The sequence below is a fragment of the Corvus kubaryi genome, unplaced genomic scaffold, assembly GCF_017639235.1.
Source record: "Corvus kubaryi isolate FWS band 111438036 unplaced genomic scaffold, C.kubaryi_AGA036_p1.0 65347, whole genome shotgun sequence".
Lineage (NCBI taxonomy): Eukaryota > Metazoa > Chordata > Aves > Passeriformes > Corvidae > Corvus > Corvus kubaryi.
The window spans coordinates 1-18,621 of record NW_024581930.1 but is presented as its reverse complement, the minus strand read 5'-3'; the positions used below and the strand labels follow the sequence as shown (position 1 = coordinate 18,621).

The window sequence follows — 18,621 nt, the reverse complement described above, 5'->3', positions numbered from 1 at the left end:
TCTGTGCAGCCTCCTCTTACACCTCCTGAAGCAACGCACAAATAGGAGCAGCTTGAACGGCTGCCTTGCCCCCTGAGGGCTCCTTCTAGAGCAGAGCCCCGAGTCTGATGTCCCTGCCCATTCCAGTTACCTCAATGCTGCACCCAGCTGCTCTAAATCACAGCATCTCATCTGTGACTGACAAAGCAAAGCACAAGGCAGAAAGTGCCAAAAGCCAAGGGGTGGGAAGGACAGCAAAGAGGATAGGCAAAGGATAATTTCACAGAGCAGACAAGTGGCTTAAATTAGCAAGTTGTTTTGAGTGCACTGCTTATCCTTCTGGGACAGCAGAGGCAAGGAAGACCATGCTCGTCTCCCACGAAAGTGCCTGGAAGAACCTGTTCTAACAATGGCTTTTCCCTGGGATTATTTAGCTTTTCTCAAGGGACCAGTGTATTCAGAACTGAGCTTTGTCAAGCTGTTGCTGCTGTAGCACCTGGAGTCACTGCCAGTGACTCGGTTCACAGTGTTTATAGGAATTCTCTGGTGGAAGGGAGCTGCCTAAAGAGAGCTGTGAGGAGCACAGTGCTTCCCTTTTAATTGGGGAAAGGGGAATTTATACATGCATGAGACAGGTAAAAGAGGCTCAGCTGGGGCACGCTTGCTGCTGTAATTGCTTTGGCTTTCAATGCACTTTAACACTTAATGTGAAACTAGCTTGTAGCAGACCCAGACTATGGTACATCCAACAACTCAGCATCTTGCTTCTCATGCAAGTAGCACAGCACTTGCTTTGTTCTCTCTGAAGAGAATTCTGCTCCCCAGGTGAACTCTAGGACCAAACTAGTGCACATCCTGGCCTCAGCTCCAGGACAAGCTACTTACCAGCAGCAGGTAAGCAGCAAAAGGAGATTCTGGCTGACACAGACCTCAGCATAACTTGCCTTTTGCCTCTAGGTCCTTGCTTTTCTTTTTGTTCAGTCTAAACCATGCATGGTCCTGTCTCTTGCCCTCTGGGTGAGGGATTTCAGGACTCTGTTGGAGGAGAGAGCTTACAGGTTTCAGCTGCCCACATCCAACCCCTTCTGCTACCCACTCAAAACCCAGAGATGATGCAGTTTAAGCTGGGCTCTTCCAGTATGGACAGGTGGCCCCATCCAGCGAGCCACTGACATTCCTGGGCAGAGCCTTTGACCACAGTGTGAGCACAGTGCTGAACCTCTGAATATGGGAGAGAGGATGACAAGCTTATCTTAGCTCAAGAGCCGTACACAGCAATGCCAAGGTTTGCAAATTAAGAAAAAGCCAACAGCATTACAGATAAATGTATTTTAATTAGGATTAAATACTATCTCAAGGTATCTTGAAATCGCACTTGTACTGTACTATCAACAGCCAGAGGCAATAAAAAAAAAAGTCTGAAAACGTAGAAGTTCTAACATCCAACACATGACAGTAAGTGCTGCCATTTAAAGCGACAAACACCGCTCCCAAGAACAGATACTCTTAGAGGAAAAAGTTGTAACATTTTTGTATGGACAAAAAAAAAAGTAATTTGAAGACCAGAAGAAATATATTAGTGCCTGCCTTTTTAAAAGGGGTTTTTTTTGTTGGTTTTTTTTTGCTTTTTTTTACATTAAATACAGTTTTCTTTAAAAGCAAGGTACTTTCTAAATTCATGGTTTATATACTGTATGTACACAAGAGCAGAACATTGTACAGTGTTTTTGGATAAAGCAGCACTAACTAGCTGTAAGCTGGTACGGTGTTGCTGACCCAAAAAGCAAGATGACAAGTTAAGCACTCTAGGAGAAGTATCTCCATGGTTGGTATGAGAAAAGTAAAGTATCATGTATGTACAAACTGACCATTCAAACAAACCCCGCCAACTCAACATCATTAGCCATGGAACTGCCCATGCTGCAGCTGATCAATGGAAGTCTGACTGCAAGCGCTGGTCTGAGACCCAAAGCAACCATTTCCTTTCAGTAACAAGGTGCATCACCCATGCAGAGAGCACTTGCACAAGTCATTATTGCAACATGTCCCCCCTGGGCTCCAGGGGGAGCGGATTCTTACTGCAGCCTCAAGCCAAGTAGCCACCTGTGGGTTTTTTGCACTATACAAAACACAAAATGCCCCAACCAAACCATATGAAATTGACATTAAAGCTACGTTAAGTATCTGTATGTGCACCTGGCCTTTCTGCCCACAGTTACAAATTAAAGCAGAAAGTTTGCACCCCACTATCACCAGTTCAGACTAAAATGGAGTGGCAGTGATTTCCATCATTAGTGCAACATTAACTCCTATACTCTATCAAAAGTGACTGACTGCTCTCCAGATGCACAACATGCGTATTCAGGTCTTACAAAACCAAATCAGAACATTGTGCAGAAAACTGGTTTCAAGTTTGTAGCCTTTTTTCTTTTTGTCTACCCCATTAAATTCAGGAGTAGTTTGTGTCCTGTTCAAAGTCAATTGCATCAAAAAATGACTTTTTTAATTCTAGGGCTAGCAGTGGGGAGAGATTAAGGTTCTTCTTGTTACACGTACTTTTAAACATCATTCAGCTTACACCTTGGGAAGAGGTTATTTGCTGTACTTTCAGGACGTTGTTCACCCTTGTCTGAGACACTACACTGGTTTAAGGAACTGAATGTTTCTTCTTTGATGAGGACAGAAGTGAGACAACTTGTTTCTAAACTGCATAAACTTAAAAGTTTCAAGTTTTAATGGTGTAAAAAATCTGACATTCAATTACAGTTAAGAGAAACTTGCTACACAGCAAACTGCATCCAAATCTACCAGTTACTGATGGGACCTTTAAATTAACCATTAACAAGTTAGTCAAGGCATCCAGACCTGGAAACATCAGATCACTCAGCCAGTGAGCCAGCAACTCCCTCCCCCTTTTTCATGAGGCTTTAACAAGCGCAACTGATGTGACCTCAGCACTGGAGCCAACGACTCCAATCCCCAAAAAGGTTAGGGAGATCCTGTGTTAAGCCCAATGCAATATGCATTAGTGTCATGGAGCAGGAAGATCCCAGTGTCTACTTGTTAGAAGTTCACACAAATCATACAGATACAGACAGGATAAAACACAGACTCAAAAAGATCCATTATGCTTGAAGAAAATTCCAAATAAAATGACATCTTCTGCACAGCCCAGCCTCAGACACAGCCACACCTTTATCTAGTATAATAAACTCTGTAGTAAACTGTTTTTGACCTCCATAGAGAGTAGGAGTTGTCAAATTTAAGAAGATAAACTCCTCTCCCTGGGTACTGGTGGCTGCCAGCATACACTTCTTCGTGACAGTCTCGTCTGTACACAGGCACTATTTCATCTAGCTGAGGCTTGTTGGCATTCTTTTTGGCTTTTTCTTCACTGCTAGTATTTTCTGCAAGGGAAAAAAAAAAGGGTGTCAGTGAACATGGGTGGATGCTTTACAGGAGAAAGTCAGACTAACCTCCAGTGGACAAGGCCCTCTTTGTTAGTTTAGGAATGAGAGGAGCCGCAGGGATTCCTACCAAGGCTGGGGCTGAAGCACTCAGAAGCAGTAAGATCACCAAACATGCTCACTTTATCATGATTTTTACAGTTTGATATTGAAACTCACCACACCCGTCTCCCCAGCACAGCCAGGTCAGTTTGTAGAGATGCCAAACTCCAGTTTTCAACAAGACAACCACCCTCCACTGATTACCACAGATTATTGGTATTGATACCCAGAAAGCCACTGCTTCCTAAGTCAGGGCAGCTCCTTCCAAGCAAATCACATGCTCATTTCAAAACATTTTTGTGGTGGTATGCTGGACTTCCCCACAGGCAAAGGCTGTGACCTGTGTCTCAGCCACCATGAGGACTTGCTCTCGGAAGCTGTTTTGCTGCAGCCTCGAGGAAACTTCCTGGCTAGAAACATCTCTTGAACAGCAGGATGGGATTTTTCCCAAGGTTTCAGAGCGCAGATCTGCTGTGCTCTACTATAGCACAGGTTTCAGTTTAGTTTACTGAATAGTTAACTTACGAAAAGGATTTCCCCAGCCTCAGCTGCTTTAAAAACATGACTCCAGCCAGAGGGAAGCCAGGGAAAGTGGGAGATTACACACAAGACCATCCATGGGGACTTCCCTCACAGCAAACTCTGAAAGTTTATACACATTAGCGTGCTTACCTTCCTCTTCCTCCTCATCATCACTGGACTCGCTGACATGCACACTGACTGCAGTATTAGGGGAGTCTGTCCATTCAAAATACACCCCAAAACCAATGTCATAATTGTCTGTAGCAAACTCCCAAAAGAGGTAAGACCCCTCTTCATGAGTTGGTACTCTGACTGTAACCACTTCTCCTCGGCCCACGGTGATCACAGAGTCTGCATCCTGACGGATTTTTTCCTTGAAGTCTTTTATCTGGGGTCGTGTCCACATGGACGGGGCAGCGATCACTGGGACAGAGTCTGGAGAGAGGGGAGGAAATACTCCAGTTAGGTTTTGTTTTAGATATTTATGCTGCATACTTAAATGTGCCTTAGGAGCACTGGAGGGCCCCAAGCATTAAAGTTGCTTCCACTTAATTTTGCAAGTCTCAACTCTGAAAAAATGTATTAAACAGTGCAAATTTAGTTGTAACACTACTAAATGCTACCAGTTCACCCATCCACCACATTTAAACCAACAGTGCTTATGCAGAAAAGCCTCAGAAGGCAAATGTACAGCTACAGGTGACAAGTCTGTATTGCACAGAACCCCTCACTTAGAAGGAACTTTAAACAGTTTTGACCCCAGTTCAAATAAAACTGAGCATACTTCTGCCCAGAACAGCTTTGTGCTATAACTTTTAGGCTCCTTTCCTTCAAGTCTAGAGTGAAAGGAGGCTCTGGATCCCATCAGCTTGCTGAAATGCTTTTGCTGCTTCCTCTTTCCCTCCCCTCCCAAAGCTGAGCTTTGCCTTTGCAGTATTATTCTCCCATGAGAGACAGCAGCCCCAGGAATCAAATCTAGCTTTTCCACAGGCAAATGAAGCCAAACAAAGAACCACTGTAACCCCACTTAAGACACCTGAACCCTAAGAAAGGCTTTTGCTATTTATTTTTAATAAAGAAATTCAGCTAGTCCCACCTTTTGGTCCATTCTCCAGTGCTTCTTCCAAAGCCTCTGGATCCAACTCTTTTTCAGGGCTGTCTGCATGTGCACTGGCCTGCCCATTAATGGATGGGGTGTCCCCTGGGGCAGGGCTGTTCACCTTCGATGCAGTAGTCAGGGGTGTCCCTGTCGCTGCCACCACTGCATCCTGCTGCTTCTGTAAGGCTGCCTAAAACGACAGGAATTTAAGTCAAGTACAACCAAACCCTCACAAGATGCCAGTTTTACACCTTCCAGCAGAAGGTATAAAGACAATTTAAAGAGAAAACCTCTCCCTTCACCCCAGAAGAGGGCTTGACCCAAAAGACCAGAAGCAGCACACAGTAACCAGTTGCATCTACTCAGTACTACCAAGGGATGTGAAGTCACTTGCTTCTAGGCTCGTGGATATAACCTGAACAAAAAAATTCAATTTTCAAATTAATTAGGGTACACACAATACTCTTGCACTTAACTATGGAAGTTTTTCATTCCTATAACATTTCTTTCAAAGTTGGAAGTGTGGCTTGTTTGCTGGAATTTTTTTTTGCTGGCTGGAAGGGTTCCACCCAGCCTGAGCTCATCCAGGTCTAAAGAGAGCTGAGGATTGAAAGCCTACTAGCTACTTGTCAATTTATGAGTTAAACAGAGAACTCTCTGAGAAGAGCAACTTCCCTGTCCCTCGTTATCAGTCCAGAGAGACAACAAAGGCTTTTTTTTGGGACAGGGAAAAGATAAAAGCACCACTCTTTAAAGGATAACCTAGCAATCACAAGATTTTGATGAACAAGTGCAATATAGGTATCCTGCAGGAATATGAAGACAATATAGAAAAACATCAGATTTCAAATTTAAGCAATTGCAGAGATGCTGTCCAGATTTCACTTTCTACTACAGCAGTTTTGTGCACCGAGAGAAAGTCATGTGGTGTGAACTTTTCTACAAAACTATTGCACACAGCCTTTCCAAAACTAATTGCATCAGAAGCTGATCTGTAAGCAGAACAGCACTTTCTGACTTCACTAACAGATCCCAATGCAGCTGAGTCACAGGCATCCAAATGAAGTATTCCTTGGAAGTGTTAGGGAAGCTACATGAGGGAAGTCCAAAGAAACTATAACAGGGCAGGAAGTCTCTGCCTTTCTTACACCACTTCAGCTCCATCCAATCATGGTTTGGCTTGGAAGTGAGCTATAAAAATCATCTAGTTCCACACCCCTGCCATGGGAACAGACACCTTCCACTAGACCAGGTTGCTCAAAGCTCCATCAAATCTGTACATGAACACTTCCTGGGATGGGACTTCCACAGCTTCTCTGGGCAACCTGTGCCAGTGTCTGACCACCCTCACTGTAAAAAAAAAAAGTCCTCCTTATGTTCAATCTAGACCTACACTCTCTCAGATTAAAACCTTTGCCCCTCATCCTGTCACTACAGGCCCTGGTAAAAAGGTCTTTCTTCATGTTTCTTATAAACCTCCTCTAGGTACCGAAAGGCTGTAGTGAGGTTTCCCCAGAGCTTCTTTTCCAGCCTGAACAAGCCCAGCTCTCTCATATTGTCTTCATAGGAGAGGTGCTCTGGCCCTCTGAGCATCTTTGTGGCCTCCTCTGGACCTGCTCCAACAGGTCCATGCTCTTCTTGTGTTGGAGACCCCAGAGCTGGATGCAGCACTCCAGGCAGGGTGTCATGAGAGCAGAGCAGAGCATCACCTCTATCCCTCTGCCTTCTGGCCACACTTGTTTTCCTGCATCCCAGGACATGATTGACTTCCTGGGCTGCAGAAGTCCACTGTCAGCTCATATCCAGTGTTTCATCCACCAGCCCAGCTCTGCTCTCAACCCATTCACCCCCAAGTCTGTACCAATACTGGGGAGTGCCCAGACCTGACCCAGTGCAGGGGCCTTGTTGAACTTCATGAGGTTCACATGGCTCCCCTTTTAGGACATTTCTTTGCTGAGGGCATCAGCCTCAACACAATACAAATGACATAACAGGAAATTAGTTACTGAAGTTTAGGTCTTTAGCTCAAGGACAAACCTCAGGCTGGCAGCCACAGTCTGTCTCCCACCCAAACCACAACCAGCTTACCGCAGGCAAGCAACTTCATCAGGTGCTAAAGTCAGACAACAGGTGCAAAAGGAGAGAGAAGTCAGCAGTGCTCAGGCTGGCAGGGAGGAGCAATCTCCAGCAGTGCTGCTACAGTGATGTGCATGCACGCTGAGCTAGGAACACAGGGCTGACCACAGCCTGCTGCTGTGCACAGACCTCCAGGAGAGTCACCTGAAGAGGTTTGTTCATGCTCACATGCACTGGTATGTCATTAAATTACACACACACATCACCAATGCTGCAGCAGAGCACTTCACATTTGGTCTCCAACAACAACATTGCACCAAGTCATTAGCAAAGATTGCTCAGAATTTTCTTAATTAACAGCTGCTTCAGAAAACTACTCCAAAAGATGAAACAAATAAAGGGGCTTTAGTGTTTGAATCTGAGCAGCACTAGTCACTATGACAGTAGCTCTCCTTGTGGCAATTATCTTTTCAAGGCGATAACAGCAGACAACGCATCCCAGTGACAGCCCGGGACACGAAGCCCAGGCTCCCCAGCTGGCCAGCCATACCTGCTGCTGTGCCAGCTGGACCTGGTAGAGCTGCTGCATGTACTGCTGGTAGTGCTGCTCCTGGAGCTGCCGGATGAGGATCTGCTGCTGCTCGTAGTTGCCGGGATACTGCTGGGCCGCGTACTGCTGGAACTGCACGGCCGTCTGCGAGTTCAGCGCTGCCATGATCTGCTGCCTGCGGGGGAAGCACAGCCCGGCGTTACCAACAGCTCAGGGCACTGGGGAAATCCCTGCACTTCACTGCTTTGGGGCCACTTCAAGCATTTCATTCCATTCCTGCAAAACCCAGGTGAAATCAACCTACGTATGTAACGGACCAGAACCCACAGCTAATGCAAATGTGAGTTTTGCCTAAAAATACGCTGAGAACCTAAAGAAGGGAGCAACATTTTCCATTTGATGTTTGGAAACATCAAATGTTAAAACAACAAGAGCTTTTACATAATTCTCAATCTGTAGTCTGATAAAGAGGTAGTGCTATAAAAAACCCACATGACTGAATTTCTCAAACAAGCAAAGGAAAAAAATCTACATATGCTTTTTCCAGAAACCACTCTTCCAGCAGACCTGCTAAAAATATTGGTAAGAACAAACCTGCTGTGGCACAGCACACCCATGCTTTTTGGTGAATCTAAGAAAAACACATCACATTACTATCTTAGTTTCCCTGGTCAGTATGCAAACAAGTATGAAAAACATGACTGACAGTGGCCTAATTCAGGAACAACAAAAAAAATGCTGCCATATGAGGCATCTGCATCTCCACCAAACTCAACTGCTGAAACTTTAGGAGGAACACATGGGTTACACATGCACAGGCTGTTTTTCTCCTCTCTCCAAAGAGCTAAGAGAAACTCTATGGTAAAATGACTAGATGGATCCAGGGCCTGTCTCACATTACATTCTTCAGTGACCAGCTATCAATGTTTCAGAGGAAGGAAGAAGTATCACACAATTGCAAGAGAAATTCTTTCCTTCCCACTCTTCTTCCATCCCCAAAAATTATGTTCTAAAGCATCAGTATTAGACTGGTCTAATATCCCAAGGAGCAAGATTTACTGCTCTTCAGCAAACTGTGACCAGTTTAGATACACTTGGTATCCACATTCCTTTTCTGTCTAAACTCTTTTATCTCTGTAACCTGCTATGCCCTCTTAATACACAACTCCCATTCATGTAAAAAACCCCCTCAACTTCAAGGCATACCACACTTCTTGCTACTTAGCACTGTGCAACACTTTCTACTGTATATGTTAATTTATGTCTGTCTCTTACACTCCTCTGGCTCTCACCATGTTAAACAAGCAGTAAAACTTGAGGTTTAATTATTTGCTCCCTTCTCAAAACCACTACATAGCAAGTACAGGATCTACTTCAGAGACACCCCCTGCAAAGACATTTTTATTGTGGAAAATAGTTGCTGACTGATGTGGAACAGCTTTACTATTCTCCTAAATATGATGTGTGCAAAGCCAGATCTGTGTTTTCAGCATCTGGATGCGATGGGAACAATGAAATATAATTAGAACTGTATATTCCTTGTCTCAAGTGCAAGGCAGTTATTTTCTTTGAAGTGCTGTTTGTTTCCACTACTCACTTCTGCTGTTCCATCCGAAGTCGTTCCTCCTCTATTCTCCTCCTCTCCTCTTCTTCCCTTCTCAGTCTTTCCTCTTCTTCTCGCCTCCGTTTTTCTTCTTCCTTTTGTAACCGCTCCCGCTCCTCCTCTTCACGCCGCCTTCGCTCTTCCTCTTCTCTTCTGCAACATCCACTCAATAAGCCATTTCAGCATTCCTACAATCCTAGGATGAGTTCTTTTCAACATGCTGCAACCTGCCTTTTGCCTGCCCAGTGCGGCTTTTTGTTTGGTATCATCTCCTCACACTTAAACGGGCCTGGAGAAGTGTCTTACCGGACACACGAAAAAACCACACCACTGCACTCAGCAGCACGACAAGGGGAGATTCTGTGTTACAATTTGATATTCATGCTAACCTGTTACTGTGCTACCTGTAGCAGAGAGCAGCAGAAAAAGCTGCCTGGAAGCTTTAAACATATCTTCCAAGCTTTAGCACATGTTCAGTAATGATGTGGGTATCATGGTTTAATAATCACATCTGGAAGCAATAATAAGACAGTCTTTGTCAAGCTGCTAACCCATATTAGGAGTTTAAAGTTTAATATAATTTAAAACCTGACAATTTAATGTTCTCTGTATATTTAGTCCACAGACATTTTGTGAAGCAGCTCTTCTTAAGCAGATAACAGTATCAGCAAAATTTTTAAAACTCCTAAACAACTGCTCACTACTGGCAAAGTAATAAGGTTTAAAGAGATCAAATGATACCACAGCCACCTACACTTCAAGCATTTCCCTTCCCAAGACAACTCCAACCTAAGCTGTGATACCGTCCACAGGCCAAGAGTTACACATTTCATAGATACCAACATCAAAGCACCCAAATGTTACCTTTTCTTTTCTTGTTCTTCTTTCTCTATCTTGTGGGAAGTGACATATGTCGAGAACAAGTGGCAGCACCTATGCAGGAGCTTGACAAATTCTGTCATAGCTTTTTGCTTTGACATGTTTCCAAGGGCAGCCCATTCCTTCCTGAGAGAGAGAAATCAGCTGAAATAACAGACTGAACTCTTTTCAACCCAGTTGTGAGCTCTGACAGCCCAGCAAAGAAAGAAAAAGTTGGGCGACTGGGAACCAAATTTTATCATGTGCAGTTTCAGAGAACCAACAGCTTCTTCCCAAAGACAGTAAAATGCTCTCTTCTGCCTGCACAAGAGCCACTCTTTCAAAGAGCGATAACTCAGCTCTTACATGAAATCTCATACATCCCATCAACCCTACTTTGAATGCTGAACTACGTCCAAAAACTACCCAGCTACAAGTGAATCTAAAGTATTTTTTTAACCTCCTTCCACTCCAGTTTGTGGAAAAAAAAAGTATACGTTTTCCTGAATGAAAAAACACAGTGACAACTACTGATTACAGCACTTCAGTTAGTTGAAAGAAACAGCCTTGTTTTTCCTAAGAAAAACTGCATCCATTTGTGCAAAAGCAGTGTACTGGACCCATCTCAGAGAAGCCACTGCTGTGTTGCACATTGCCTTCACTCTAGATCACTAAAAAGAGCAACAATGAACATGAGAAGTACAGCCTGAGCTGCAAGCAACACAAGAGACATACCTGAGACTTCCCATGTCTCATAAAATATTTACTCAGAGTTTGAATCCATCAGGTATCTGACTTCAGAAATTATCTTTGGTGTTGGGACAAGCTATGGCAAATGCTTCTACCACTGGCAAAAGGCTTGGCCAGCTGTAACCATGGTGTGGAGTCTGGATGAAACAGGGGCCTGCACATTAATGCATCTTAAACTTCTATGAGAAACTGGACTGTCAGCACAGCAGCTTCTAGCGTGGTTGAAAAAAAATCCCAAACAATCTTCTGTTCATTCCTGTACTGAACTGTGACTCACACTTCTAAGACGTACTTAAAGAGGCCACTTTCACTTTCCACTAGCATAGACACACTGGAGATAACCCACATACTTGTAGAAATTGGATGATGTTATCTTCACCCAGGAAAAGCAGAGTTAAGACCAACAAAAGCACCTGCCCTTTTACCTTCTATCATTGCCCAGCACATCAAAGAATCCAACTTCAGGGCAAGTGTCAGGGTTGTAAGGTCCCAGCAGAACCTGCTTGTGCAGTGCCACAAGTTTGAGCTTTTCTTCATATGTTGGATGAAAGGCTTTGCCATCTTTTTCTGTAGGAAAAAAAAGAAAATTTCACTGTTGTGACTAATTAAGCACAGAATAGGAATGAGGATGTTGCATAACCATTACCATGATTTTCACCATTAAAAAAAAAGAAAAAAAAGTTAAAAAGTCAAGTCACAAAAGGTTAGACAAATTAAGTCAGTGCTATTTAAATAAAATACAGATCTGTCCAGAAGAAACACATCTACTTCAGCTAATGAAAACTTCAGTGCAGTGCTTTGCATCCCACTATCTACAGTCAGCCTTAGTGAGTCAGTTATCACATAAATATTTACATTAATTTGTTGAACGTCACACTATATGGATCTGTATCTCCGAAATATTTAAAAACCTTAACTGAATTCAAGTGTGTCTGCCAAGTCTACTCTAGTGTGCACAGGAAGGATTTTCCATAAAGAAACACATGATGTTAACTTTATAAATTGCTCTCCTTTCACGCTCTTCACATTGATGAAAGCTGAACAACCAAGGCTGAAGGCAAGGAAAACTCCAGAGAGGAAAAATTAAGAGTCAAGGAGAGTAGGAGAGTTTTCCCTGAGGGAATACAATTGCTGCCCTTGGCCAAGGCAGCTGGAATAGCCCCTCACAACGAAAAGCCTTGCAGCTGACTCCATCAGCACGAACACATACAGTGAACTCTGACAATAAGAAGGCAACATAAGCCTGAACATGTTCCAGTGGCTCCACAGGAACATCTTCTGAAGCATTCTCAGTTAGATTCCAGCACGCTTTTACTGGTAAGAAGATACTTGCATTGATTTAAAATGATATATGAATTACTCAGCTAGGACTTACTTCAGCACATTTAAATTGTCAAAACAAATCAAAGAAACAGGGATTGCTGTATGTGACTACACTGCTCATTAAGAAAAAGACATTTTTCTTGAAGAGGAAAACAAATAAATAAGCACCATCTCCTTTTGGAAGGGCTGAAAAGAGAAAGCTACTACCAGAGGTAAAAGACTGTCACTTCCCATGACTGCACGGCTCTCCGTGTAATTGGGAGCTGGAGACAAAGATGATGCTCGTTCCCAGTTCTCCTTTGGAGCAAGTTGTTTACAGCCCCAAACTGAACAGTCCACACCTAAATTTCAGGCTGATACACACTGCAAAATTGCTTGGCTGACACTTGTGAACAGTTATTAACAGGAAAAGAAGCAAATACTTCTGGAAATCAGACACAATCCCAGCAGCAAAGTGCTTGCAGATCACAGCAAGACACTATTTTTGACAGAGAAAGTTCAGTAGATTGCTGGACTTACTCAGCTGAGACATCACAAGGAACCACTACATGCATGCCATTTGTTTTGAAGCCACAATCAAATGATTAGGAAGGCAAACATTTAATTACTTATTATCCATTCCTAGAAGTTCATATCTCTCTTGCAGAATTTCAAGTATTTGCTCTTGTCCCAGTGTCACACAACCTTACAGCAAATATAGCTGCCAGCTTCACAAACAGAAGCCTTTCTCCACAAAAATATCTACTTCCAAAAATATCTGGTGGGGTAGAAACTGGGGGGCAGGGCATGTAAAAACTGAACCAGAGTCTACTCAGTGTTATACATTGAAAGGACAAGAGGCACCTGACACAAACTGAAGTACAGGAAATGCCACTTAAGCATTTTTTGTGGGGTTTTGTTTGTTTGCTTTAAGTTGTTTTTTTTATGATGTTGTTTTTGTTTTTTAAACTGAGAGCGATGGAGCACTGGAACAGGTTACCCTGAGAAGTTTTTATGTCTCCATGATTGGAGATGTTCAAAACCCAAATGAAGACAGTGCCATGAAGCCTGAACTGAAAAGGAGGGCTAAACCTGACAATCCCCAGCAGTCCCTTCCCACCCCAAGTTTGTGATCCTTAAGGGATGCAAATCACCTCAAGCTTTCAACTCCTGCTCTCAGGCCTTCCAAAGAGCCTCTCTGTTTTTCCTCAATTCTTCACACTTCACACTCAACTCAGAATTTACTTATTAGGTAACAAGCACTTCCATTAGCCTCAATAAACAGCATGTACTTTTAAGCAATACTTAATATCCTGGGGCAGTGTGCTACAAAGCAAGTCAATTGACAAAGGTACTACACTGAAATTTTGCCAGGCTTCTGAGCAAAGTGTGGTTCTCAAGGGGGTCCCTATAGCACAGTTTACTTTTCACAACCTGTGTACCTGTATCTGTCTGGCAAAACACACAGCTATTTGCTGTACTAACCTGCTACCTAAGCCAGATAACATCATCAGTATTTGAACTCACTCCTGAAGAGAGTTAAAGGGAAAAACCCTTCATTTCCCATTCAATGCACAGCACATCTGCATTTTCACAGAACAGAGAAGTCAGACCTCATGCCCTAATTACTGAGAGAAGCCAAAATCTGCATTTACAAAGAATGGTGACCCAAGGGAAGAACAACAAACAAGCTAAATAAGAGAGGGAAAGAGACAGAGGAGAAAAACACAAGACAGGCTTTCAGTGACTTGTAGATAATGTAGCTTAGAAGCAAATTATCAGAAAAACACTTGCAGCCAGTCAGTGAAGTTAAGTTTCATACTATTTTGCAGTTAAACTCTACAGCATGAGCCACACTGTACAATCATCCCAAGGATTTGGAATTGTTGGTGTTTAAATGAACCAGAGGACCTGAACTCATCTGTGAAGTCAAATATGCCAAAAGGAGCATTAGTGTGTCTAGACAAGTACAAGTGCCAAATGTATGCAAGCATCCGTGAACGCACCATTTCAGCAGGCATTACCCACACACCTCATACGGCTGTCGGGAAGTGGGAGAACATCAAAGAGCTCCAGGGAACATACTGAGAAATCCAAAGGACCTGCACAGCAGTAATACAGCAAATGTACAACCTTCCCTATGCCACTGGTACCCCTGACCCAACAAGGCCAGGAAGGCACTCAGTTTTCTACCACAACAGAAAGATGAAGCTGTTACTAGTAATGAGAGGGGCTTTTGTCACTATGTGGCACTGTATTATTGACATGAATTGATAAAAACCCACAAGTTTAGACACAAAGGAGTTTAAGAAATACGCTTAAGAGACTGCATTGTGCAAGACACTTTTAGTCCAGGGTAACTTCAGCTTTTCTCCCCCTGTAAGAAACATGGCACACCATGCTGCACCTTCCACGCCAACTTCACCTACTGCACCCACTCTAAATGCCTGATTTCCTTGGGACAGCATTCAGTTGAGTCACCTAGAAGCAGCTAGAAAACAGTTTGTGAAGTGTGATTTTTCACCTCATAGCTTTAGAAGCAGAAATCACATATGTTAATTCTATTCATTTGCAAAGTTTTAATGAGCGAGACCAAAACTGAGAAGTGTAAGGACTGAACTGCTGCCTGCAGATCCCAGTACACCCTTACACTCCTAATCCTCCTCTCCTGCAAGTGTGTTCTGCATCAACAGAAGAATTACTGACTGGCCCTTCCAATTAAATATGATCAAAGCTCAACTTCACAAATGTAGATACATTATAGAGGTTTTCATATTCTTGAAAACAAGAGCCTACTTAACTTAAGAATTACAATCATGCCATCAAATTAGTGCTCAAAAAAAAGAGGTCAAACAATTAATTGAGAATGATGTTCTGCTGAGGCTGAAGATGCATTCTTGTTAGGATAAGAGGAAATAACTCAGAGCAGTCAAAGAAAATTAGAGTACTTAACATTCCAGGAGAGCTTTTAGATACCAAAATGATATGGTTTGTGTACTGTCTGCTCAGATGTGCTGCACTGCAAATCACTTTAGACAGTGCACGAACACTTCAGGGACTGTCATATATTGAAGGTTGGCTGCATTGGTATTTCAATGACAGGATGTGGAAAACAACAAAGCCAGGCTGATCCTGGGAGAGATTTGCTGGCAGAGCTATGCAAGCCACCCTCTCCTGCTTCAGGACAGAGCTTGAACAGGTTACCTTCACTGGCATAACCTGTACCAAGCAAGCAGAATAAGCCATCAGAGACACTTCTACTGTGCCAGTTGCCCCAGGGCTCACAATTACAGGCAGTCCTAGAGACAAAGAAATGTACAATGACTGTAACATGACTGTTCTCCACTGCACACTGGATCCAGCACAGTGGAGCAGCTTCTTAATGGCAGCCAAAATGCTGCTTGACCTGCACTAGGCTTAACAGAGCAGGAAGGGAAAGAAGGCTCTTGTTTCCCACAGAAAAATGTACTGGAACATGGTTACCATCTATTTTCTATGCCTCTGTTACTCTGAAAAGCTCTCTTCACAAGCCATAATGAATGTTAAAAAAAAAAAAAGATAGTGCACATCTCCAGCACAGCCTAAGGCCTGGCAGTGAAGTGACCCAGGGTGAAGCATTTTAGATCTGCTTTAGATTTGTCTTTATCAGAGACAGAATAAAGTAGCTTTTGAGTCTCTTTAATATCCTAGCCTAGTTTCTGTCGTGCTTTGCACATTGTTTACACACACGCTCATCCTGTCTTGTCTCTGAGCAATTCTGTTACCTGCATTATGCCACCACTGACAAGTACTAGCAGTCATTGTAATAAGCAAACTCGAAGTATTTTGATCAGATTCAACTTCCCTTGGAAGAAAGTACACCCTGAGCTACAGACAACTCAGGCTGCACACTGAAGCCGAAAAGACGCTGCTTAACTATCAGCGGAGTTTTTAGAAGAATGGTCAGAAACGAGGTCTCAGCACTGATCTATTAACATGGGGCACCCTTCAGATATATGTATGGCCTCTGGAAGTACAGGAGGAATCCCTGTTTGCTCCTTGGCATGCACGGGGCTGCTAACCAAGTATGCCCACTCGCACAGTTGTTCTAACAGCAGATGCATGAAAATAATTTGGAAACGAGACCACTTATTTTTGGAGTTGCGCAGATACAGAACAAGCCAGCAGAATCAGTAACCCAAGTATTACAAGCTCCTGTAGCTCCCCATCAGATCTATAAATAAAAATCTTCGTGTTATGTCACCTTCAGGAAGAAATCTACAGATGAAATGATGGCCAATGACTCTGAGTGAGTTATTCCAGCCATAAGGATAAAGAAACAAGGTTTTCACTGGAAAGACTGACAATACAATTGAATGGGGAAAATTCTCCTCTTACGAGCAAATCCTTGAGTTACAAGAAATTGCAGAAGGCTAAAAAAGGAGTGGGAGTAAGCTAAAACATGTCGATATTAAGTTTTGATTAAAAAGACAGCAACAAAAAAAAACATTGCTAAGACAGTACAAGGCAAGGAACTGGAACCTACACACAAGTAACACCCCACAGACTTCACCATTCAAGAGGAGATAAAGTCAGAACATAAATTCTGTTAAAACATGTGATATAATAGATATAGGTTATTGCTTATCTACATAGCAGTAATACAGATTAAGTAATTCACAGCACTTTTGCGCTGTAAACACAGGTTCCTGTAGAATATTCAACCCAAGACAGAAGAAGACCACAGCTGACTGAGACAAGGAATTTGCTACTGCAGAGACATTTCTTTCTGCACCATTAAACAAAATCAGAACTCTTTTAAGCAACTTCTTTTACAGAAAGGAGAGACATTAAGTACAATGCTTCCACAACCTGATAACCTATGATAAAAGAGGAAAAAAAATATAAGATCTTACAATCTCTTACTTTTTTTACAGCTTAAAAAAGTAATACCTCTGTATATTAGCATGCTAACAAAGTAACTGCTTTGTGGAAGGGCATCAGAACAGAGTCAAAGAACCAGGGCTTAAGAAAACTGCTTAGAGCCTTACATGCTCCTAACAGCTAGCAGGTGCAGGTCAGCCAATGCGAAGAAAAGACAACTTTGTCCTTCCAGCAGCATTTCCACCGGCCAGCAGTGCTTGCTCTTAGAAGAGGCAACCTCTCTGGGAGGTCATCTAGCAATTGACTGCCACAAGACCGACCTTTCCAAGTGCAGAGCTTGCCTTCCCTAGTGCAGGCATGTGGCTGGGCTCCCTGCTCCACCTGAAGCAGTGTCTGCTTGAGAGCCACGGGAGTGACACATCACTGAAACATGCTCGATGCAGTGAGCATAGCTCTTCCCCCGAAACACCACAGCCCACTTCCCCCTCCGGAGGAAACCAAGTGTGGCCAGCTAACTCCAGCTTCCCACAGAAGCAAACCTGGCTGCAGGGGATCCCGGGAAAAACACTCCAGGTCTACACCCCAGGTATTCTGTGGCTACCTGCTGGAGTCATGGCGGCACACAGAACCATAGAATCATCTAGGTTGGAAAAGATCTCTGACAACATCGACTCCCAACTTATGACCGAACACCACCATGTCAACCGGACCATGGCATGGAGTGCCACGTCCAGTCCTTCCTTAAACACCTCCAGGGACAGTGACTCCACCACCTCCCTGGGCAGCCCATTCCAATGTCCAATCACCCTTTTTGTGTAGAAATTCTTTGTAATGTCCAACCTAAACTTCCCCTAGCGCAGCTTAAGGCTGTGCCCTCTCGTCCTGAAGCAGCACAGCCAGCCCTGGAGCTGGCATGCTGAGGAGACGGCACGACACCTCCCGCCAGGACGCGGGCTGTCAGCAGGGGCGGCACCACTCACGGCGAGCGCTCCTCGCCCACGTCTGCGAGCTTTCCCTTCCCGTGCCACCAGCACGGAGCTTTGTGGCTCCGATTTTCGGCCGGGTGCTGCAGACCCCCGGCAGTGCCCGCCGGCCCCGCCGAGCGGCCACACCGCGGCCCGGGGCAGCCTCTCCTCCCGCCCCCCGCCCTGGCTCCCGGCCGGCACCAGGAAAAGGGCATCCCCGCGGGCCGCCAGGACACGCTGCTCGCCACGGCACACCGAGCCCTCCCGGGGCTGCCCCCCGCGGCTCTCGGGGGACCCGCAGGCCGGCCCGGCAGGCGATGCCGCCCGGGGCTCCCCGGTGCCGGTGGCTGCCCCGGCTCTGGCGGGGGGCGGTGCGGGCCGGGCCGGCGGCCGGGCTCACCTTTGAAGAAGCGCAGCGCCAGCCCATAGAGCTCCTCCAGCGCGAAGCCCCAGCACCGCTCCAGGCTCAGCGCAGCCTCCTCCGCCGCCTCGCCGCCGGCCTCCGCCGCGCCCGGGGAGCCGGGGCCCGCTCGGCCCCGCCCCGC

General features: G+C 44.5%; 1 protein-coding gene across 1 annotated transcript; it reads right to left on the bottom strand.

Annotated features, from left to right (window-relative positions):
• Nucleotides 1-1,293: 1,293 nt before the first annotated feature.
• LOC121673305 (Golgi resident protein GCP60) lies at nucleotides 1,294-18,615 on the bottom strand (the record flags this gene model as incomplete). Its single annotated transcript, XM_042046502.1, has 8 exons — nucleotides 1,294-3,386; nucleotides 4,161-4,445; nucleotides 5,107-5,299; nucleotides 7,736-7,910; nucleotides 9,333-9,491; nucleotides 10,203-10,343; nucleotides 11,372-11,513; nucleotides 18,477-18,615. Coding segments are annotated over 8 exons (1,446 nt in total), but the record flags the coding sequence as incomplete, so codon positions are not given.
• Nucleotides 18,616-18,621: the final 6 nt, after the last annotated feature.